This window comes from Littorina saxatilis, linkage group LG15, assembly GCF_037325665.1.
Source record: "Littorina saxatilis isolate snail1 linkage group LG15, US_GU_Lsax_2.0, whole genome shotgun sequence".
NCBI classification, from domain to species: Eukaryota; Metazoa; Mollusca; class Gastropoda; order Littorinimorpha; family Littorinidae; genus Littorina; species Littorina saxatilis.
The window spans coordinates 39,277,336-39,301,141 of NC_090259.1; the positions used below are offsets into that span (position 1 = coordinate 39,277,336).

General features: G+C 41.9%; 1 protein-coding gene and 1 long non-coding RNA gene across 3 annotated transcripts in view; one reads left to right on the forward strand and one right to left on the reverse strand.

The window, feature by feature from the left end:
- Positions 1-2,071: 2,071 nt before the first annotated feature.
- The window catches only part of LOC138949294 (uncharacterized), a 33,251-nt gene continuing 11,516 nt past the window's right edge, over positions 2,072-23,806 (reverse strand). For both annotated transcript variants that reach the window (XM_070321081.1, XM_070321080.1), the window contains 3 exons: positions 20,281-20,930; positions 12,605-12,819; positions 2,072-3,144 (listed from right to left, as the gene is read on the reverse strand). In XM_070321081.1, coding sequence (XP_070177182.1) covers positions 2,970-3,144; positions 12,605-12,819; positions 20,281-20,930 — 1,040 coding nt within the window. In that variant the 3' untranslated portion in view covers positions 2,072-2,969. The remainder of the gene's footprint in view (positions 3,145-12,604; positions 12,820-20,280; positions 20,931-23,806) is intronic.
- Positions 5,225-6,708, forward strand: LOC138948119 (uncharacterized). The gene is made up of 3 exons (XR_011449893.1): positions 5,225-5,343; positions 6,323-6,417; positions 6,572-6,708. It is a non-coding gene; the product is annotated as an uncharacterized lncRNA (long non-coding RNA).

The following is a 23,806-nucleotide window of genomic DNA, read 5'->3' on the forward strand; positions in this document are numbered from 1 at the left end:
AGCCTACTTCCCTTCGCCCTGAGTGGTTTGGGTTGAGTAGCCCGCGACTGTGGCATCTGGCATTCTTTTTTGATATACTTACTAACCTGGTTGATCCTTAGGGTCGGGTCGAGGGAAGTAATCCCCGGGCTCTTTCTACTATTTTTTCAGTTCTGTAGGCCTGCCTCAGTCGTTTTTGTGACCAGCAAAGGGCCCCCTTTGTTTCACCCAACAGTAGGGCTGGGGAGACAATAAGTCAGCTGCTATGCTGGGCTATTGACGCAAAACTGTTTCGTCTTATTCCTTGGTAAATATGATTTTGGCAAGTTGATGTTTCTTTTGCTACTTTCAATCCCTTCGCTTGACCCAACAGAAGAGCAAGGGAGACAATCGGTCAGCAGTGCCCTGCTGTGCTAATTGATGCTAACTTTTCCATGGTTGTGTACAGTTGTATTTTATGCTAAACGTTTCCATGTTTGTACATTTGTTTTTTTGTTGTGTTTTTTTGGTTTTGTTGTTGTTTCCCCCCCCCCCCCCCCCCCCTTTGTTTGACCCAACAGAAGGGCAGGGGAGACAATCGGTCAGCAGTGCCCTGCTGTGCTATTGGATGCTAAACTTTGTCATGTTTTTTGTAAATATGTTTTTGAAAAATTGATGTTGTATTTGCTATGATTTTTCACAAAAGTTAAAATCATAAAAACCTTTCTTTCAATTAACATTTCACTTTACGTGGACTAACTGCAAACAACTGGTGTGGACAATTAATTTGTGGGAGCGACTGATAAAAATGGAACGAGCATATGAGTGTATGTTCTGTACAGCTCTTGTGGACAGTAACCAGCTGTAGTGCAGTATGTAGCACATGCACTCACACAAAAGAGCTTCTCGCCACGCGAGCGTGGTGATGGGCAGTTTGTGTGATTGCTTGCGCCTTTATTTGATTGGCTCGTAGCGGGCCGCTGGACCGACCGATGCGGCGGCCAGTGCACAGAATTATATGGGCCAGTGCCCCTCACAGAGCAGCCTAGCGTCACTACGCAAGATTCCAGCAAGCTGAAAGGTCAGGTTTTTGGATTTGGTGAACATTTTTCCGCCTCCCACCCCTCCTCCATTTTATCAATGGAGGCATGCGTTTTGGTAACTTAGTGGCTCTTGAGCTTTGTTGCATTTCATTGGTTGATGTCCATTTTAATAGGAGGTTTTTGTATGTTGGGATCAGTTTCCTGCTCTACTTGGTTTTTCTTGTTCGTGCATGCCTGCCAGGGTGAGCTGACACCACCGTTTGAGCTTCGGTGCAGTACCGTCATTGATTGGTCTGGAACCGAAGCTTAAGCTTTAGTTCACAGATCGCATCGGTCCACAGCCTACTTCCCTTCGCCCTGAGTGGTTTGGGTTGAGTAGCCCGCGACTGTGGCATCTGGCATTCTTTTTTGATATACTTACTAACCTGGTTGATCCTTAGGGTCAGGTCGAGGGAAGTAATCCCCGGGCTCTTTCTACTATTTTTTCAGTTCTGTAGGCCTGCCTCAGTCGTTTTTGTGACCAGCAAAGGGCCCCCTTTGTTTCACCCAACAGTAGGGCTGGGGAGACAATAAGTCAGCTGCTATGCTGGGCTATTGACGCAAAACTGTTTCGTCTTATTCCTTGGTAAATATGATTTTGGCAAGTTGATGTTTCTTTTGCTACTTTCAATCCCTTCGCTTGACCCAACAGAAGAGCAAGGGAGACAATCGGTCAGCAGTGCCCTGCTGTGCTATTTGATGCTAACTTTTCCATGGTTGTGTACAGTTGTATTTTATGCTAAACGTTTCCATGTTTGTACATTTGTTTTTTTGTTGTGTTTTTTTGGTTTTGTTGTTGTTTTCCCCCCCTTTGGTTGACCCAACAGAAGGGCAGGGGAGACAATCGGTCAGCAGTGAGCTGCTGTGCTATTGGATGCTAAACTTTGTCTTGTTTTTTGTAAATATGTTTTTGAAAAAGTGATGTTGTATTTGCTATGATTTTTCACAAAAGTTAAAATCATAAAAACCTTTCTTTCAATTAACATTTCACTTTACGTGGACTAACTGCAAACAACTGGTGTGGACAATTAATTTGTGGGAGTGACTGATAAGAATGGAATGAGCATATGAGTGTGTGTTCGGTACAGCTCTGGTGGACAGTAACCAGCTGTAATGCAGTATGTAGCACATGCACTCACACAAAATAGATTAATTAGTACTACGATTCAAATCTAAGAAATCGATCTAAAAATGATTTCATCTTATTCTCTATCATTTCCTGATTCCAAAAGCAGATAGATATCATATGTTGTATTCAAAACAAGCTCAAAAAGTTAACACGAATACAGAAAAGCGCGCTTTCCTGCTTAGCACAATACGCTACCGCGCTATTCTGGCGTGTGCATATCACTGCGTTTTGCACGTGGGAGGTGAGCGATTTCCTTCTCGCGGGGATTGATGAAGCTGTACTGTTTTGGTGAAAAAAATACAGTGCGTTCATTCCGTGAGTTCGAAAGCTTGACTAAATGTAGTAATTTCGACTAATTTACAAAAAGGGCCAAATTTACTTTATTTCGCTTGAGCATAACGGAATGTATGACTGTTGATTGAGGAAACACATAACCTGAAGCGAGTTAAGGCACATCTAAACACACCTGAAGTTATACAATCAAAATATTTTTCTCGTTCAATAAAAGTTTTAAAGGAACTGTACAATACAGACAGAGGCACAGAGAGACACACACGCACAGTGGGAGGGGGGAAGAGAGAAGTCTCTGCAGGGTTGAACAAATACTAGTGATAACAAACATTCGGTCTTCCAATGAAAGTGATATCAACACGTAGCATAATTGAGTTGTAGTGATAAAGTTACGCGTGCTTGTGTCAATAGCGCTAATCACTACTGTATTCTTCGATGTGTATCAATAGAGTTACCTAATATAGCGCTAATATAGTGCTGCAAATGACACGGTTGGTTTATTACGGGAGTCACCCGAATTGCCAACATGCGGGACATGGTTCTATAATTGATGCTAGTGGTAAATTAACCATTGAAAGAGGAATATCGAGTACTAATGGCATGTCTTTACCTTTAAGTGGCGGGTAACTTGTGTGCAGTCTTAAGTCAACACCCATTGACGTTTGCACGTGTTGTTTCATTTGTCTGAAAACGAACATAGATAACAATGATGTTTGCAGCAATAGGCAATACGTCACAAAAGTCCTGTACTTACTAAGATCACTCTCATAGTCATGAAACAAACTTATATGCATACAAACAGCAGATGAAGAAAACGACGAAGGATCAATTATTTTACAAATACATAACTATAAGAAAGATGTCTTGTGGAAAAGATGCATACATGTTGACTTGATGGGAGAACTAGCAAATTGAAAAATGGTCTGCAAGGACTCACTAGTACCGTAAACTACCTTGCGCGCGAGCATCCACCCCCTTTTGCATTAACTTAGTAGTGGGTGGGCGTTTTCCTGGTACTGTACCCTGTGCAGGATCAGTTTCTCGTGAGAAATAACGTAATGTACGGTCACTCGGAATAACAATTGTTAATTAGATATGTTTCTATGCAAACATGTCTACCCCTTTTCTCTGTGACGGTGGCCAGAATGGAACCTGGAAACTTACCACAAAAATACCTTTGCGACATGGTTTCTGAACAAATGCACATAACTCAAATGAGAACTGAAAATGATGACTAAGCATCTGCTTGAGTTTAACCTGCATTAGAAGCGTATGTGTAAACAGAAATCAAGCAAATGATATATGTAGTCAGTTCATTTTGCTCTGATCAAATTCACCTGGGGGTGGTGGGTTGGTGGGTTGGTAGGAGTAAGGTGTGTGTCAACACACCGATGTTGTCAGGAAATCGAAAGTACACTTCACACCAATCAGAAAAAAAGCTTTCATTTATTCATGTTCGCCAATCGAGTGGAAATGGTGTTTATGGAAGGAAACGGCTCAGTCAAATTTAAAGCCGAACGAGAATGTTTTGTGTCTCTTGTGTTCCTTATCAGTTGCAGTAGACAGAGTGCAGGCCGCTACATACTTGAGAGCGGACGAAAAGGGGAAAACATCGACGCGAGATGTACTTTCGATTTCCCGACAACATCGGTTCCCCGCTTGGTGTGGCGCCAGTTCTTGGCAATCTTCTCGAAGTTGGTGAGTGGTTATTTCGAGTTTGTTACTTGAAGTGAAAGATATAATCATTTTAGTTTGTGTCTGAGCCTCATGCGTTCGGGAAGGGGGTGCCAAAAGCGATGTACATGTAGTAAGCTTGAAACGGAGCGAGTCGGCAGTGCGAGCGTCCCGCGTTATATTCCTTGTATGAATAGTAGTAGTAAGGTACAGTGATGATGAAGGAGTAAAGGATAATCGACCGGCGCTTTGATACAAGCTCCTGTGACTGCAGCGCACCATCCCGTCATTAATCGCTCGAATAATTATTCTGTATTGCGTGCAAATAGAAAAGTGAGAACGAAACAGTGTCCCTTCAACTTAAAAAAAAAAAGGATATGACGTAATTTAAGACATTTATCAAACAAATGAAAAATATGTGTCTGGGGATTTTATTCGTAGCAACTCTCATTTAAAGTTTCATGAAAAGATCGTTTTATAGAGATTACACAATGTTCTATTTATAACTCACGTTTGGAATCCCTCGCGACTTTCTTTAAGCCTCGACCCCCGTCAGTGCCCCACTAAACAAAGAAAGTCGCGAGATATTTCCAACGTGAGTTACAATATAACATTGTGTAACTTCTTTAGTACACTATAATGCGGTAAGACGTGTGTTGTTATGTTTTTGGACACATCACTGCGTCTATACACGGCCTCGACGCCTGATCCGAAAGTCTGTTTACAATGGGTGTTTTCGTGCATCCGAGCTTAAAAGTAGTCCGATCATTTGATGTCATGTTTCTCAGCTTCTGTTGTAATCTATGCTGGCACCTTATGTTGAGTTCACGCTGAAACCCTCTTAGTCTGGGGACTCGTGGCAAGAATACACCACAATACTGCAAATCATTGAACAAATTGTAGTTTTCTCAGCAATTGCACATAAAAGTACAAAGAATCGATTAAGAGGATGACACAAGTCATCCAGCAAGTATGAAAGGGTGAAAAAATTAATTAAATAAAAATCGTTTCGAAGGTAAACAACGCAGTGCGGGAGATAACTCCAACGCGAGTTATCCGCAACCTTGGGATTATTAGCCAATCAGATTTTAGACGTATCGCTTTGCGCGGAATACTTGTCGTCTGCTTGAAGAGCAACAGAATGGCGTTTGAGTTTGCAGAAGGAAGGCGCCTGCTATATATTTTGCACCCACGACCTTCGAGTAAACGGTAAGATGCTTTCAGTTACATGTATACATGTTTTTAATGGGGAGGGGGGAGGGTGGGTAGACGGGAGGGGGTGAGGGGGGCGCGAAAGTGATTGCAATGAATGCCAGATCTGTATCTGTGTCAATACGTTGAAAAACCACTTCTGTCATTTGATCGACGGAAGGGAGGTGCGCATATAAATAAGTCCTAAACTGGGTGGAGATCAGATTTAAAGATCTCCATAGATCCTGCCAGAACTTGATCGTCCTGTAGATGGTTCCAGGCTACGATCGTCCTGGGAAAATAAGAGTTCCTGTGAAAGCAGCGGCTATTGTCCGTAACACTGTTTCAACACTAGACTATTTGTTGACACAAAATCTTGGAAACGCCTAGCTGTTTAGATCTGTTCGTGTTTACCTTGCTTTCGTTTTTATGTGGCCCTGGCAGTCAGAAATCAAATTGAATTTTGTACATCTTCGATATGTAGGTAATTGGTAATTAACTCTTGAATCTTGATGATGTTATTGCTTGTACAGAAATCGGTACGACAAGTCTATTAACATTATACAGTATGTATCATAAGAAAACACAGACATTTGAAGTGCATGCTTCATTCAATCCACGTGCGTTTTGCGTGCGGTCACTACTGGGTTCTCTCATTCGCTGCACAGAGCCGTAGACGATCATGTCACATAATTATAATGTAACCTAATATTCTAGCCATGCGTGTTGGTACGTGTGTGTGTATGTGTGTGTGTGTGCGTGCGTGTCTGTGTTTGTGTGGGGGTGTGTGTTAGTGTGTGCGTATGTGTGTGTGCCGTGTGCGTGCCTGTGTGGGTGTGTGTGTGGAGAGAGAGAGAGAGAGAATGTATGTGTGTGTTTTTATGTGTGTGTGTGTGTGTGGGGGGGGGGGTAGTTTAGTCGCATACAGCATTGTCTTTCATGTGATTTATTTCCTTGTTTGTCTGTATTTGATTCGGTTTTATTACTCTGGATACAGAGACGTTTCCTGACCCTTGCATCAGTCAAGAGAAAGCATGGATTCAAGACCACTGCCAAAACAAGGAACGTCTTCTGAAGACACGGTTCGCGAAGGTATGAGGCGAGGGGGGGGGGGGGGGGCATATGCCTGCTCGCTTGTGTATTAGGTGTGTGTGTGTGTGTGTGTGTGTGTATGTGTGTGTGTTTGATTAAGTCACCAACAAAATTGTTTTGCAGTTGATTTATTGCCCTTGTTTGTTTTCATTAGGTTATCTCATCCTGGATGCAGAGACTTCCCTGGACCCTCACAATCTCCCGGAATCTGTCCAGGAAAAAAGCTTGGATCCCAGACCACTGCCAACACAAGAGGAGTCTTCAGAAGAAGCGGTTCATGAAGGTAATTCACACCCATCAATGTTGGAGGCCCGTGCCCTGGTCGACTGGTCTTTATGTGCGATATGCCAAACAGAAACAGAAGAAAAATTAGTAAATCCGACACAATCAACATTTGCCAAAGCTGGCGTGCAGACTGGGTACGGTCGTGTCGTCGACAATATTTTGAAACTTGAAGCCCTTGGGGATTCGTCTGTGTTTGTTTTGAACAAGGATCTCCTTGAACAAGGTAACGATATGAAGACAACCTTTGAAGAGAAAAAAGCTGCAGGAACAAATTTGATAACCAGAAAGTTGCTCGTGCTGAGAAGAGATACTTGAAAGAAGAAGATAATGACCAGAAAGAACTGCACAGCCCCGTCAAAACAAGGAGGACGATAGGACCTGTGTGTGACCGCGATGCGGAAAAGATGGTACTTCTGAAAAACTTGTGAACGCATGTACATTTACCATCGACCAATCAATTCGTGAATATGCAGAGATTGTGCAGGACCGATCACTCTTGGGAAAATTATCAGAGGGGGATATGCATGCCTTGGACGCCAAATATCATTCATCTTGCAAGTTGACTTTGTACAATAAATCTAAAAAAGCCTTAGCAGAACGGGGAATTAATGACGCACACGAACAAAATGAGTTAACAGTGTTAAGTCAACTCCTTTCTTTCATTGAAGAAGAGAGAGAAAGCAAGTCCATGTCACTGTTCAAAATGTCTCAACTGTGCAAAGTGTATGACAGCCAGTTTCGTGAGCTGGACTGTTCATATAACAAAAAGGTTCATACAACAAGACTCAAAGAAAGACTTCTTCATATGGTGCCAAATCCGCAAGCTCAAAGGCAAGGGAAAGAAACTGCCCTTATTTTCGATACAGACGTCAGCAGTTTGCTGAATTTTGCAAGAACATTAGATGATGACGCATTTCATCTTGCACGTGCCGCACAGATTGTCCGTAAAGATATCCTTTCCAAAGACTATTGTTTTGACGGTACTGTTAAGGCCTCAGCAGACGTTGTTCCCGAAAGTCTGCGTGCACTCACAGGTATGATAATGCATGGAAACGTGTACGTGTCTGGTTCGACTTTGACGGAGATCAGCAACAAGCAGAAGTCAGTGTCGTCAGTTTCCGAAGTTCTGATGTTCAACACAAGGAAAGGAGACAAGAGAAGTAAACGACCCACATCTTCAAGGTCATTTCACTCAACGTCGAGGGAAACACCACTGGCCAGAAAGAGAAAATGTAAGTTTTACGCCCTCACGGCTAAGCCATTAGGGGCATGTTACAAGGAAAAAATCCGGCTTTGTATGAAAATAAAAAATAAAAATGCAAGGGGGCGGGGGCGGGGGGGGGGGGGGGGGGCTGCTAGAGGAGACCTGAAATGAGCTAGGGACCGGGTTGGGTCGTCTTGGGTCAGTGCTGAAATGGTTACTTTATTGGCTGTTGGCCGAACGGACACCCGGGCTTCATATTTTTGCATGCATGTATTCGTGTTTCCAAGGCCTGAGGCTTTCGCTGTGACCCTGGGATCTTTATCGTGCGCATGCGTGCACACGGGGGGTGTTCGGACACCGAGGAGAGTCTGCACGAAGTTGACTCTGGGACATACATCTCGAGCCGAACTTGGGGGTTGAACCCACGCTGATAGTAACAACCGGTTTTAAAGCCAGCGCCTCTACCGACTGGGCAAACTCCCCACCCAATATGTTGGGGTCAAGAAGTTCCATGGAGGGCGGGGGGTATGGAGTAACACATAGTGTTTTGCTCAGACTATTCCCACCCAAGCAGAGCCGCGCTAGGGGTACGCATTACCGTGGAGCTGGCAGTCAGTGCTACCAAATGTCGTCTGTGTCTACCACTCGGTGGTGACTTAATGTGGGTCTATGTAAGCAGATGCCAACGCAAGCAATCTGATGCAGAGTCAGGAGGCGGTTTGGTACAAGAGAACCTTAGAGGCCACAGCCTCGGCTGTCTAAGGGATCTGTGTGTATGGAGGCACATTTGGTTTCTGAGGTTCAAGCGGAGCTGTTGCCTCTGCTCCCAAGTTTCCGTGTCTCAGGAGGCGTTTTTGGTATGGAAGCAAACCTGTAGGTTGGGGCCTCTGCCTTTCAGGATGCCAGGACTACAAAATGTGTGCCTTGAGACACATTTAGCTTAAGATTCCAGAAGTGGATCTGTGCTGTGCTGGATCTGCTGCAAGCACACTAGAACCAGCTCGCAACAGTTGAGGTGAACAGGTTGGTGACCAAGACCATCATCGGTATCTCTCCGAGTGATGGGTGTGGGCGGAGAAAGTCTCCCAGACTGAGGGCATTCTCCCTTCTGTAGCGGATGAGACTAGCCATCTCTTCCTTGAGTGTCACAACCTTCAAACACGTGTGTGAGGTGTCCAGTCTTGCCACACTGACAGACTGCCTTGTCCCAGTAGATGCGGCTGCTGACCGTGCGCAAGCGACGCAACAGGCTCATGGGTCTCGGGGGGAGTGGGAGGTGGTGCCCTTTCCTATTGTAGGGGAGGTGTATCCATCCTCTCTCTTCACATGTTTGTGACAAGAGTCTGCTCTCTTTCCTCTATTTTTAGCTTGGCTAGCTGCAGTTTGGCTTCCTGGCAGGAGACCCGAATGTCTGTCATTGGCATGGTTGACATAGCCGCTGGCCATATATATACTGGCCTTCTTTTATACCTCAGAACAAGGCAGAAGGAAGTCATGTGCTCCTGTGGCGGCTCATGCTACAGAAGTGACATCCAGGCCTCATAAACATCGAGATAGACGGAAGTTCTGTATTGTTGTTTGCGGGAAAGTGAGGTAAGTGATATCAAGCTCATGATCACTCAAAATGCGTGTCAAGCGATTTAGTGACCTTGTTACCTTTCCAATGGATACATTGTTTACTCTGATAAGCAGATATGGATCCATCAAACATTGCTGTTTTGCGAAAGTTTGAGAAGATGTCGCGTAGGCATCGTTTCCCTTTTCGCGAGTAAAACGAACAACACGCGCCCCGAAACCGAGTTTACAATTTTGTGAAAGATGTATTTCTTTCACTGTGAACTTGAGACTGCATGCTTTTGTGTGTTTAATTGTCGCAGGGGATACTAAAAGAATGTGTTCTTGCTCTGATTTGCACTTTTACTAACTTGCTAATTTTATGTGCGATTTTAGGAAATGATGCTTTATTTTTTATGCCGAGTATAATCGTGATGATTTAATCAAATTGTCATCCTCTCATGCCATTAGGAATACTAAAGGGCTTTCTTTTTCTTATTTTGCAAACCTGATTCTGACAGAAACTGGCAGTATAGAGACTTTTAGAATTGATGCGTTTCTTTTTATGAAGAGTATAGGTTTGAAGGTCATGAGCTTTTCCGATCAGTTGTGTCATCCTCTTATTCGATAGAGAATGTAAAAAGGTATATGTATGCCAATTTTGGTGCTTTGTTCAATGATATGCAGTATCCTGCCACGAGTCCCCAGACTAGCTGGAGAAGCAACACATTGGCCAAACATGAGGTATTTTGGAAACAAATGTTGGATTTAGTTTCGAACATTTGACGTCACGAGTTCCAAAGTCGGTATCCTGGCAAATGTATGTCGGGCGATATTTCAGTGCTGTCGTTCACAACTAGAGATCGTTTACGGTGTAAAATAAAAAGAATTGTCATCATTTTCACGAGTTTTCATTCACAAACACCTGGGAAATAAGTCTCATGTTTCCCATGCAATAAATCGAGGTGGTGAATATGTTTGAGCTTTCAGGTGAAACGTGGTTTGTCAACTGAAGTAAAAGCCAATCAGGCTTGTTTGATGTGTGGCATCATCGCGGCTTTGGATTTGTGTTTTCGAGGGCAACGATTGAACACATTCACTCGCAAAGACCCAATCAATGTTGATAATTACCGCGGCGACTTATGGTCAATTTGGAACTTATCTCTGTAATCGCAAAATCCACAACTAAAAGTCATAAACACTTAAAAAGAAAAGAAATATGCTCAACACTTACTGAACTCACACGTATGATCGCAGCTCTGTACATTTTCAGACTGGAAGAAAAGCGTCAACAAGCTACGTTTGACGTCACATACAAGGTTGACGTGTTATCTCGAGCTACTGTGACGATGCTTTGTGGCCCAAGTTGGATTCTAACTATTCGTCTCCCTGTGGGTTTTTGTGCATTTTGTTGCACAACCAAAATGATAACAAAAACGATGTTTGGTGGCTTGTCGTCAGGCCAGCATTTAGTTGTTGGTCCTCGGGGAGCATATCGCCTTTTGTCTCATATTTATCAACCGCGGCCTTCGGCCTAGGTCGATAAAGATGAAACAAAAGACGATATGGTCCCCTTGGACCAACAAAAAAGCTGGTCTGTCAACAAGCCACCAAACATCTTGTAATGTCACACGCTTTCCTTCTTTGCCACTACTAAAGCAAACGTGTGCAAGATTGTATGTTACACGCTTTGGAGCATGTGCAAGAACGGATTCAAACTCGAAATCGTCCCTCCAAAAGCCAAAAAATGCACACACGACTTTTATTTCTCCTGCTGTTGTCGTGTCTTCTCTTTACAAATTCTTCAACGCTGAGAATACTGAAAACGGCATCCCAGACTACAGTACTGTTTCCATACGCGAGTTTAGCTTCCCTTGGAAAGTGGCTCGCTCAGGAGGCCTGTTAGTCTGAAACTAGAAGGACAGAGTTCTGAACATAGATGACAAAGACCCCGGAAAGAACAAACATTTCGCGGATGCAGACACAGAAAGACGTCATGAAGAATGGAATGCTTCAAAAGATACAGACTGTGACGATGACTGTGACGTCATTCACATATACCGAGACGTCATTCATAGTTGTTCGTTCACTTTCGTCAAAAAGTAGATCTCTCCACAATGGCTGCTCCTGTGTTTAGGTTTATCAAGCGTGAGTACGCAAAACGTGTTTGTTCTCTCCTCTGTTGAAGCTGTGAGACATAATCGCCATTACGAGCTAGTCGTGTGACAGAGAGTGTTCTTGCACACTCGACTGCTGCTGTTTCACTCCGGCTAAAGCCGTCGTGAAACATCTACAGTCTCGTGTGCAAGAAAACTCTCTGTCACACGACTAGCTCGTAATAGCGGGTAATGTTCTGCATCACGTACTCATTGCAATACAGAAAGTAATTGCTTGTTGTAGGAATTGTCGTTATCGTTCATTCGTTATCGTTCACAATCACTATTGCTTGTCGCTTTTAAATTTCACAAGCAGAAACACTGAAACACTCTGCAGACAACAGAAATGTCACAGCGTTCAAGGTTTTATGTATCGATGCATTTCAGTTGTAAGTGGATGAAAGTTAAGAAATATCTCTTTTTCAAGATCCATTATGATAAATATGGTGGTATTAAATTACTCCAATGTTATTTGACAGATTTTGTTTCAAACCGGTGAACAATCTCCTTTTCCTTGGAGCGCCGTTGTTGTTCCCAAGCGTTGGTATTTGAAGATTCGCGCGCAGCTAAAATTAAACGTACGGTTAATTTTAACGAGTTTTGACCACACGTGCGCATGCTCAGATATTTACACAACGGTTTCCTGGGTTTTTCCAAAGCTTTATACCACCTTTTAACTTATAATATGGAAATTCACAAATACGCGTTTAACCATAATAAGGAACATAAAGAGTGCACTAAAGTAGTTTTTCTCAATCTTTCTACACCCACTCGGCGCTTACAAGATAGTTTACGGTAACTATTGGCACATTTAATTCCTTCAAAACACACACACACACACACACACACACACACACACACACACACACACACACACACACATTTACAAACACACAGTTTATAATACACACACATACACACACACACACACACACACACACACACACACACACACACACACACACACACTCGACGGTCGATTACTTACTGAAGGCACAGATGCACTTCTTCATGCAGACTTGTCACCTTGATTGGGCGAACAAAACTCATCCTTTTTGTTGTTTCCAGAGCAGCAATGATATGCTGGATATGTTGTAGTGCGTTTTCGGCGGAGAGCTTGACCTTTAACTTTTTTTTCTGCAGTACTTGTATATAATCCGACAATGTGTCCATCCATGTTCTGCTTAACAGTAACACCCACATCTAAAAATAGAAGGAAACATGAGACGTTAGAGTTTCCAAGTAGGCAATAAAAAACGCTGGCGCTGGACTCGAGTACTCTTCAGACTGTCTCGCTCCCCCAGTATGAAAGTTTTTGTCTTGTGCACGTGGATTTAAAAAGAAAAAGATTATTTATTTATTTTACACAATTAAAAAAAGTATTAGAGTAAAATAAAACATTAAAACGTTCATAATAAACAATAGTAAACAAGAATTAAAAAAAAAAATTGACCGCCCATGCCGGGAATCGAACCCGGATCACTTGGATTAAAAAAACAAAAAAAAATTATTTATTTTACACAATAAAAAAACTATTAGAGTAAAATAAAACATTAAAAGGTTCATAATAAACAATAGTAAACAAGAATTAAAAAAAAAAAAAAATAGACCGCCCATGCCGGGAATCGAACTGATCACTTTGGCCATAGACTCTCTCGTGCTCTCTGTCTCTCTTTCACCGAGACCAAACCCTGCATTGTAGTTTCTTTGCCGAGACCATATCCCCACCCGTTGGTTGGCTTGCAAATCATGCTTTTCTTGTCACTCTGTGACGTGTTCGGCTCAGGCCGCCCAAGTCTCCCCTTTAGTTCAGTGACTGGCTGTTCGCAAAACGAACAGCCTCCCACCGCAAAAACTCCCCCCGTTAAGAGTCGTTTTGGTGGATTATTTGGCATTTAGGTCCCAGGTAACATTATGAAGTTTTAATACGATCAATCGGACCTATTATCAAGTTAGTGTATCAACTTTTGAAAGAACTGCGCCCAGTAGTTTCCCAGCAATAAGCTGTTAAGTCGAGACAGACAGACAGACAGACACACACACACACACACACAGACACACACACACACACACACAGACAGACAGACAGACAGACACACAATTAAAGTCTGCTGGACCCTCCTACTGCGTACTCGGGGATAAATGCAATTCAGCACACACGCAAAACCCACGACTAATAGCAACCGCCAACGAGTATAATAATATTATAATTGATCCTGTCACTTTATATATTCACATGTGAAATGTCCAGGTGTATGGGTTATGATTTGACAAAGTGATTTCTCCCACCGTTCTTCCATCGTATCACGGAATGGTTTTGATTTCCATCCTACTTTCCGCCCTAGAGAAGAGCGACCTGCATTTCTCGAGATACAGATTTAGAGTCGCACAAAGAGCACCGAGTTCGTTTTGGGGTTTACATTGATGACACCACACACGAGGAATGCCTAAGAATTGGAGTTTTAACGTTTAATTATGCAAATCAAAATTCGGTTGGGTAATCTTTTGAACCAGCATATTGGACAGTGTGTTTGTTTCGGTTGAGAAATTCGTTTTAGCACGGTGCACCGTACATCGAATGACCGTGCACTCGCTAGCTCACTGATTTGAATTTCTGAGTCCAATGGTTTTGTATCTTTCTAGGCGAATAAGTACCCACTTGCACTGAATAAATGTGTTGACGAACTGAGGACGGGACTATTTCAATCAATGACGCTTATTTGACACAGGAGAATAAGATAGGACAATCTTTGGCCGAATATTTATTTTTTTCATTCATTAAACTAGTTATTTATGGGCCACTTTTGAGCGAACTACTGATGTGTCTACATTACAGCACAGCGAATGTCCCCTGAACTTTTAGATATTTATTCCCCCCTCTGCTTCTTTACCTCTGTAAACTTGTAGGGGTAGTTATTTTTCAATAATGACCCAGCAACCAAACAAATAACGACCCAGCAACAGCCTAAATCCTCGATAGTGCAATGGGTTGAGAAGTTGTTCTGTTTCGGTACTACTTTTTGCGACTGAAAAGTTCCGAACGCTCTAACGTACGAAGTATACATCTCTGGAGCAAACAATACAAACATACCGCATTTAAATTAACAACTACAGGCCTAAACACATGAATCTTCATATAAAATCCATGAGTTCGGTTGTTTTCTGAATCTAGATTTGCCGTGCTCAAACTTTCATCACAAGCAATTTCCCGCAAGGCAAGTAACTCATACTTTGTCTAGCGACAAGAGTAGTTCCCCTTCTTTTCACTCAGTTTCTTCGACAACAGACTGCAATCCGACGGTCAGTTTTCAACAATATTTCATTTAATAAACAGATCACACGCAACCAAATGCACACATCTCATCAATTTAAACAACATAAAGCGGTTTCATACACTATTTTCCCCAGAAAACTGAACTTCATACAGTTTTTAACGTTGGAACACGGGTGCAAAAGTTCGTCTGCTAGTCCCATTTGACGAAAGAACATTATCCTAAGCGATACCAAAACATATACAGAACACACAATATCTGCCTTTGCCGCCACAGCAGAATAACAGCATATCTGTGTACTTGATTTTAGTCCAAAATAGGAAAACTGACAAGAAGTGTCAACAGAATGGAATGATTTGCACGGAACTATACAACCGCGCATTAATCGATAGCCTGCGCAGGTAGACTGGTTGAGTGAATAGGATTCGATCAAACTTTCGCAAAAAACCTCCTCTTTTCTTTGAATAACTGAAGAAAGGAGGAATAAAGAGGTTACACACCTCGTCTCAGTGATTATACAAAATAATGGTCTCAGTTCGCGGTCATGAAAAAGCTCGCTAAAGCTCGCATTTTTCATGATCCGCCAACGTCGACCATTATTTTAAATAATCACTGAGACTCGGCGTGTAACCTCTACATATTTCGCCCAAAACATGTTTCCTGAATGGCGTCTTATATATTATCGACCTTTAAACATGTAACACTCTGTTGCTGTAGAATTTGCTATATAAAACATGCTGTAGATGCATGGTTGTGGGAATAACATTTGACATTTCACGCTCAAATTCGGGAAAGTGACATTGGACCATACTTTTCTACTTTAAGCCGAAATTAAGTTATTTTAGCGGTTCAGTTAAATTGTATGATTTTCTGAATATTACATTTCATATGGAATGCCAGGGTGTTCCTAACTGGTTTAAACAAGTTTTTATTCAATAAATTTCGTTGAAACTATTGCCGCATACATAAAATTAGGAACATGGAGCACAACAAGCTAGGCTTATAAGCGTACTCTTAAAAGCAAATGAAATTTGGCGGACGATTTTAATATAACAGGTTTGAAATAATGTCAAAATAATAATTGTAAATTATGGTAGACAAACATGTAACAATAAAAGGAACAAAAAAAACAATGCTAAACTAACAACAGTACTCACACGCGCTCGCACACTCACTCGCACACACACACACGCATAGTCCTACAATGACTTCCACATGGTTGAAAATAGAATACTACCAGAACATGGTCGTTTCGAACATGGATGAGATAAATGCATTCATTATTCAAAACGTTTGCTTAATAAGATAAACCTGAATGTGTCGACATGTATTTCTCTCTCTCTCGACTGTATGTACAGAGATAAGAACAGCCTCGCTTTCACCTAGATCCTGCCTAAAAACAATGTTCGGACCTCATGTTCAGACTTGGCGTAATGATTCCGAAATGACTATTTTTAGCGGTCAAGTTCAGTCGTCCGCATACTCGAAAGTGAAAAAAAGATGAAACGTTCTGCTACAGTAGCGGAGGATGAACTGTCGAAGAAGAACAAGAATCTCGTGCAAACCGAGCGGCTCCAACACACTTCAGGGCAATGTATCGGCTGATGCGCAGAGCGGGCGAGCCCATTATCCTAAAGGGGGGGATTTCACAAAAGAAGAACTGATCAACATCTTCTCCGACGAAAATGAGTTCAATGACCCCGGAGCAGATCGATCTTGCAAACCTCCTTCCAAGCAACATTCCTTTCACCAACTGCCAGATCAAATCCCTCACCATCAACATTATCAATAAATAAACCCTTGATTGACAAACCTTACGCACATTACCCGCCTCTCAAAATGAAATCGGTCGACCCACGTAGGCCTAAGTCGGAAAGGTCGCTGTGATGTTAGGAGAACTTGCGTATTTTCATTTCATTTATTGTTGTTTATTACCGTTCATTGCCGTTTCAGAATTGTATTCTCTTTCTTCCAGACCATTGCTTTTTTGTTGAAACCCAAGAAAAATTGAATTCATTATAATTTCAAACACGATACAATTGGTCCTACTTTTTCAAGCGTATGTCTGTGACGTCGAATGGAATGCGAGTGATTAGGTTTGTTGATTTTGCTCGGAGAAGTGGTCCGTGTTCAAGCAAGTTTCTTTCTTCTTTGAAAACAAAAACCCTAAGACCAGTGAATGTCGAGATATATATATATGTTAATTGAATCTATGATCCAAACATGATCACAGATCCAATTAACGTATAATAACTGGTCAGATATCAATGCATTTTCGCTGTCTGACTTGTCTCTATTGCCATACAGAAAATCATCAGCGGTTAGCAAATCATAGTTGGGCAGTGTTGACAAGGTGACTTCACGTATTTGAAGAGATGAGGGACAATGAAAAATATAGTGCTCCGCATTTCAACAGGATAACCACAGGTGCATGACGGGTCGGGAATTAAATATTTGTCGAATAGATCACTATTTAGATTGCTGATCCTCAATCTCAGTCTGCAATAGATAATTTCTGATTTTTGATCAGATGTGTATCTATACGAGGGAACAACAGAATCATCAGAACTAATACGTTTTTTAAATAACCCAATAGAGTCAAGTTGTTTTACAGTATATGGAAGCTCATTCCACAGGGAAGTCGAAGACAGAAAAAATGACTTTTTATACAGTTCAGTTCGAGAGTGGGGAGTCTGTCTGTCAAGTGGTCTTCGTCCATGGTAAGGGTTCACAGAAGCAACGAGAGGAGGCAGACGTTCTAGTAAGTATGGTGGCACGCGTGCATTAACTAATTTGAAATACAGAATCAATTTGTGTCTTTTTTGCCTCTGCTTCAGTGTTGTAAATCCTGATTCATCGTACAATTTTTGGTGACTCGTGCCACGAACTGCACCTATAATGGTTCTTATGGCATCAAGATGCAAGTTTTCTAATAAAGTAGCTAATCTGTCAGAACAATTATCCCAAATGACGTCAGAAAAATCAAAATGGGGAATAATAAAAGATTTATACATAAGTTCAAGTGCCTTTCGGCTAAGGCGATACTTATAGGACCGAAAACATGAGAGAAGAACACGTACTTTAGATATAATTGACTGAACATGTGATTCCCATTTGCAGTCGCTCTGAATCAGTACACCAAGATGTTTGTGAACGTGGTTTTCTCTCAGAATTGTTCCATCAAATACAAGAGGAAGGTTTTCAGGCATTCTATTTCTAGAAAAGGTCATCAAATCTGTTTTTAAATTATTGAAATTAACTTTCCATTTTTCCGCCCAGTGTGCAATTTTGGCTAAGTCTGCATTTAAGATCTGTGTCCGCGTGTTTGCATCATTTAGAGATAAATACAAACTGGTATCATCAGCAAAAAGTTTAATGACAGATTCGATATCAATGACAATATCGTTAATGTACACAAGGAACAACAAGGGCCCCAGAACAGAACCTTGGGGAACACCTGAACAAACACGTCCGTATGTCGATTTCCTGCCTTGGATAACAACGGCTTGTAACCTGCCTGTCAAATAATCTTCAAACCATTTTAATAAAACACCTCTTATGCCTATAGCATATAATTTATGCAACAAACCCTTATGCCACACTCTGTCGAAGGCTTTTGATATATCACAGAAAACAGCCTGAGACGTCAACTGCTTATCTAAGGATTGACAAAAATCGTCATACATACTCAACAACTGAAAACTAGTTGAATCACCAGGAATAAAACCTGGCTGAGAAACCGTTAATAAATCATTCTCTGTGAGATATCGAAAAACATGGGCTTGAACACATTTTTCCAATACTTTTCCAATGCAACTGAGTAATGATATCGGACGATAGTTACTACAGTGTTCTTTTTCACCTTTCTTATAAATGGGATTCACATGAGCTACTTTCCAAATTTTCGGAAACTTTCCCTCAGCCAACGATCTCTGGAATAGGGTTGCAAGCGGATTTGAAATAGTACAAGCAGCAAGTTTAAGAAGTTTATTGTGAACCAAATCAGGACCTACTGCTTTCCTAACATCGAGGTTGTTTAGAACAGCGTACACCATTTCGGTAGTTATCACGAGAGGACTAATTGAAATAGGCTCTTCTTCAACTGGTGGAACGTCATCATCATGACCTTGTATATGCGACTGTCGTAGAAATGCTTCATTAAAAACCTCGGCTTTTTCCTCTGCAGAGTAATAAACAGTTCCATTGCTTTCAATCGGCGGAATCTCATTTGTACTCATTCCTTTCTTTTTCAAAAAAGAGTTAACTACATTCCACCAGTCTTTATTGCCAAAATAATGAGGTGACAATATTCTATTTTCTAGTTCCCTAATGTGCTCTTCTTTCCTTTTTCTTATAACATCAGTCAAATTATTTCTCAACCGTCGGAAAGGAGACCAGCACCATGCAGTATCCAGACGTTTGGCTAATGCGTGAATATATTGCTTTTTCGTGTTCCTAACTACTTGGCACGAGTCTAGTTAACGTTGACCTCGTTGGTCATAATTGGTACAGGTAACTGCATTATTGTTCAACACACCAAAACGACTTATAGCAGACTTATGATCAGACTTGATTTGGTGTATACAAAACATAAACAAGAGGCGAAGCCTTCAAGGCTCCCGTAAGAAATCGACAAACAGTAACACAAACTCAATCACTCCGTCACACATACACACAAACAGTAAGCATAGACACAGTGCAAGAGTGGGAGACGCTAGATCAAGATCTGTCTGTCTGTAGCCTACTTACGGGGACACGACTGCTGACTGAGATCGACACTGCCGCCCTTTCGACAGCGCTTCCTCGCGCAGACACTGAAAACACGCTGTGCAGATCAACCTGTAGGAAATCTCCTTTGGTATCCGGCTTCTTTATCTATTTTTTCTGGGGCCGCTACGAAACCGAACAATGTGAAATCGTCTTTCCCGAATCGTCGGCGAATACAGCTCGGTTAGAACTGAGAAGTGAATCTATACCACAATGCTTCACGCGATCTGACCTAACCTTGACCTGGTCTACATACCACACACAACACAAACCAGTCACCTGTTTTTACCCCCCCCCCCAAAAAAAAAACCCCACCACCACCCGTTTTCTTTGGATACACTTTATCTACATACGTGCCGACGAAATGTTGATCATTGCTTCAACACTTTGAAGCTGTTGCTTAAATAATAACCCGGTAAAACTAGTATTTCGGTGTTCAGTCAAATGTTAAAGTTTCTATCACACACGCACACACACACGCACACACACACGCACGCACAGACAGACAAAAGTTAGCATCGCATAGGCTACACTTACGTGAGCCAAAAACTGGAGAGATAAAGCACCCCAAAAAAGCAAGCAATTTACTAGAAAGAATAAAAGAAAGAGCAGAAGTGTTCCTTACTTTGTCCTTTTCTGTTTTTTCCAGAAGACAAGGTGCAAACGTTGCCCCTGCCAGTGCCGTTGCCGCTTCTTCAAGTTGCTGACATTTGTTAATGTCCATGGAGGGTTTCTTGAAGTATCCTTTCACAATTGTCTCTTGTTTCAAAACTTCTCTTTCCAAATAAGACCCATCAGTCAGCTGATCACATGTCAGAATGCACGTGAGAATTGTGAAATCTAGATGACAGAAGTTTAAGAGACAACCATGCAATGAACTGGAAACCTTTTTGGTGAAAAGCGTGACGGTTGCCATGTTATCTGCATTTTCGGACACCGACATCAGGAATGGCGGACGCCCCTCGCAAATCACGAAAGCTTGAGTGCACTTCACAAAGGCCGGCATTTTTGCGTTTATCGGAAGATTGAGATCACAAGGCAACGTTTTCGATATCCAGAAGCAGACTTTCTTGCCACCTGCAAACTTGTTGATGGCTTCTATAATCTCATCTTCAAAACAGGCGTCATTTTTCAGGAGCTGGTTCTCCCGGCGTTGCTCTCGAACACATGTATCGGCTGAATCTTCGTGGTCTTCCTTATAGGAATACAGAGGGTAGCGAAAGAATGGGGAGGCACTAACAAGATGTTCCTTCTTCACTTCCTCTTTCTTGGCATCTGTAAAGATATAACACGTCATTGAAATACATCACACAATGTATTGCTAAACACCGTTCATTCATCCGTCATTGTCCAGAACAAGCTAACGTTAAAAATGTTATCTTCATATCAAACTCCTGCTGAAATTGTTCATCAAACTTATAACCAAATAAGGCAGAGCGCTATTTAGAGATTCAAAGAACCAAAGGGAAGTAACCGCTCTAAATGCACACGACATGCGAAATGGAGTAAGCGAGAGGTACTACTGTAATATTACTGTTTTATGTTCTTACGTGTTATGTTGTTTGCTGTAATGCTGTGATACACCACACCCGATCAAGTTTCTCGTCTTGAGATAATAACGTTTTATATGTCTATGTCTACTATATGGAACCAATCTCCCAACACCTGAGAGAATAACAAGCATTGTAAATCAATCAAGTTGGCGTTTTAATGAAACAGATCCTGTGATTGGCCAGAATGCCCCGAACTCATTAAAAATTGTCGATGAACACTCGCTAAAAAAGCCATTATAACCTGCTGGCGATGTTTGTTTGTTTGTTTAACGCCCAGCCGACCACGAAGGGCCATATCAGGGCGGTGTTGCTTTGACATATATAACGTGTGCCACACACAAGACAGAAGTCGCAGCACAGGCTTCATGTCTCACCCAGTCACATTATTCTGACACCGGACCAACCAGTCCTAGCACTAACACCATAATGCCAGACGCCAGGCGGATCAGCCACTAGATTGCCAATTTTAAAGTCTTTAGTATGACCCGGCCGGGGTTCGAACCCACGACCTCCCGATCACGGGGCGGACGCCTTACCACTAGGCCAACCGTGCCGGTTGCTGGCGAGGTGCATTGATACAACTTCAACCAGTCTTGGTTAGCTTTGAGGGTCATTTTACAAGTAGGAAATTAGAAGGCGAACGAAATACCGAGACCATAGAGTGATAAGATAGGATTGCAGAGACATATTTCTTGGAACTTGACCCTTGCGGGTAGGTGGACTGAAAGTAGTGTGTGAACAGAACAGAACCAATTCTGTCTGTTTACAACCGCATGAAAGCAGGACAGACATCGTCGTAAGATTAAATGACAATAACATTAACATGCTTCCATTTGCAACTTCTCGGTCGTCATCGTGGATTGACGCTCTCCCAAAGCCTAATTGAAGCCCGACGGAGCGAAGCGACGTCGGGCTTCAATAAGGGTTTGGGAGGGCGTCAATCCACGATGACGACCGAGAAGTTGCAAATGGAAGCATGTGAATGTGTAATTGAAATGAACAAGCGACTTTCATCCTCATGAAATTCATTGAGGATGAAAGTCGCTTGTTCATTTCATTGCTTGTTATTCTCTTAGGCGCCAGGAGCTTGGTTTTGTTATAGTCGCTTTTATGCAAAGCATAAATGCTATTTAGGATTCGCTCTGGTTGTTTGTTTGTATCTTGAAGAGTTTAGACCGTATTGCTGGTACTCTGGTACTCAATTGAGCTCAAATATGGTGAGTAGCTTGGAATTGTGGGGCCAAAGGTGTGTTAAGAATATTACGTTCCTACCGGTAGGCAAACGGAAGATAGTAGCTTTACACGCGTTTGGCACCCGGCCAGGAAAAACAATTACCTGCAGTGTAAAGCGGCTGATTAAAGATTTCGCATGAGGACGCGCGTTTCAACCTAACACTTGATGTCGAAGAAGTGTGCTAAGTGAGACCTAAAACCTCCCTACACGAAGCATGGAAGCTTTTACAAAGCATGGTCGTGTACACTAGTCAGATAACATATTTTTTAATTCGTTTCAGTTGTCAAAGACGTTATCAACTTAAAATGAACGTGTAAGTCATTGCGCACGTCTGGGGTTAAAACATCGTCCCGCGGCGGTGTGAATGCGTGGAGTTTTTTACATTTAGTCAAGTTTTGACTAAATGTTTTAACGTAGAGGGGGGAAGCGAGACGAGGGTCGTGGTGTATGTGCGTGTGTGTCTGTGTGTGTGTGTGTGTAGAGCGATTCAGACTAAACTACTGGACCGATCTTTATGAAATTTGACATGAGAGTTCCTGGGTATGAAATCCCCGAACGTTTTTTTTCATTTTTTGGATAAATGTCTTTGATGACGTCATATCCGGCTTTTCGTGAAAGTTGAGGCGCCACTGTCACGCCCTCATTTTTCAACCAAATTGGTTGAAATTTTGGTCAAGTAATCTTCGACGAAGCCCGGACTTCGGTATTGCATTTCAGCTTGGTGGCTTAAAAATTAATTAATGACTTTGGTCATTAAAAATCTGAAAATTGTAAAAAAAAATAAAAATTTATAAAACGATCCAAATTTACGTGTATCTTATTCTCCGTCATTTGCTGATTCCAAAAACATATAAATATGTTATATTTGGATTAAAAACAAGCTCTGAAAATTAAATATATCAAAATTATTATCAAAATTAAATTGTCGAAATCAATTTAAAAACACTTTCATCTTATTCCTTGTCGGTTCCTGATTCCAAAAACATATAGATATGATATGTTTGGATTAAAAACACGCTCAGAAAGTTAAAACAAAGAGAGGTACAGAAAAGCGTGCTATCCTTCTTAGCGCAACTACTACCCCGCTCTTCTTATCAATTTCACTGCCTTTGCCTCGTCGCGATATAACCTTCGTGGTTGAAAACGACGTTAAACACCAAATAAAGAAAGAAAGAACTGCCTTTGCCATGAGCGGTGGACTGACGATGCTACGAGTATACGGTCTTGCTGAAAAATGGCATTGCGTTCAGTTTCATTCTGTGAGTTCGACAGCTACTTGACTAAATATTGTATTTTCGCCTTACGCGACTTGTTCTTCTTGAACAGAGAGCGACAGATTTAGAACCGACTCCAGACGGATGGGA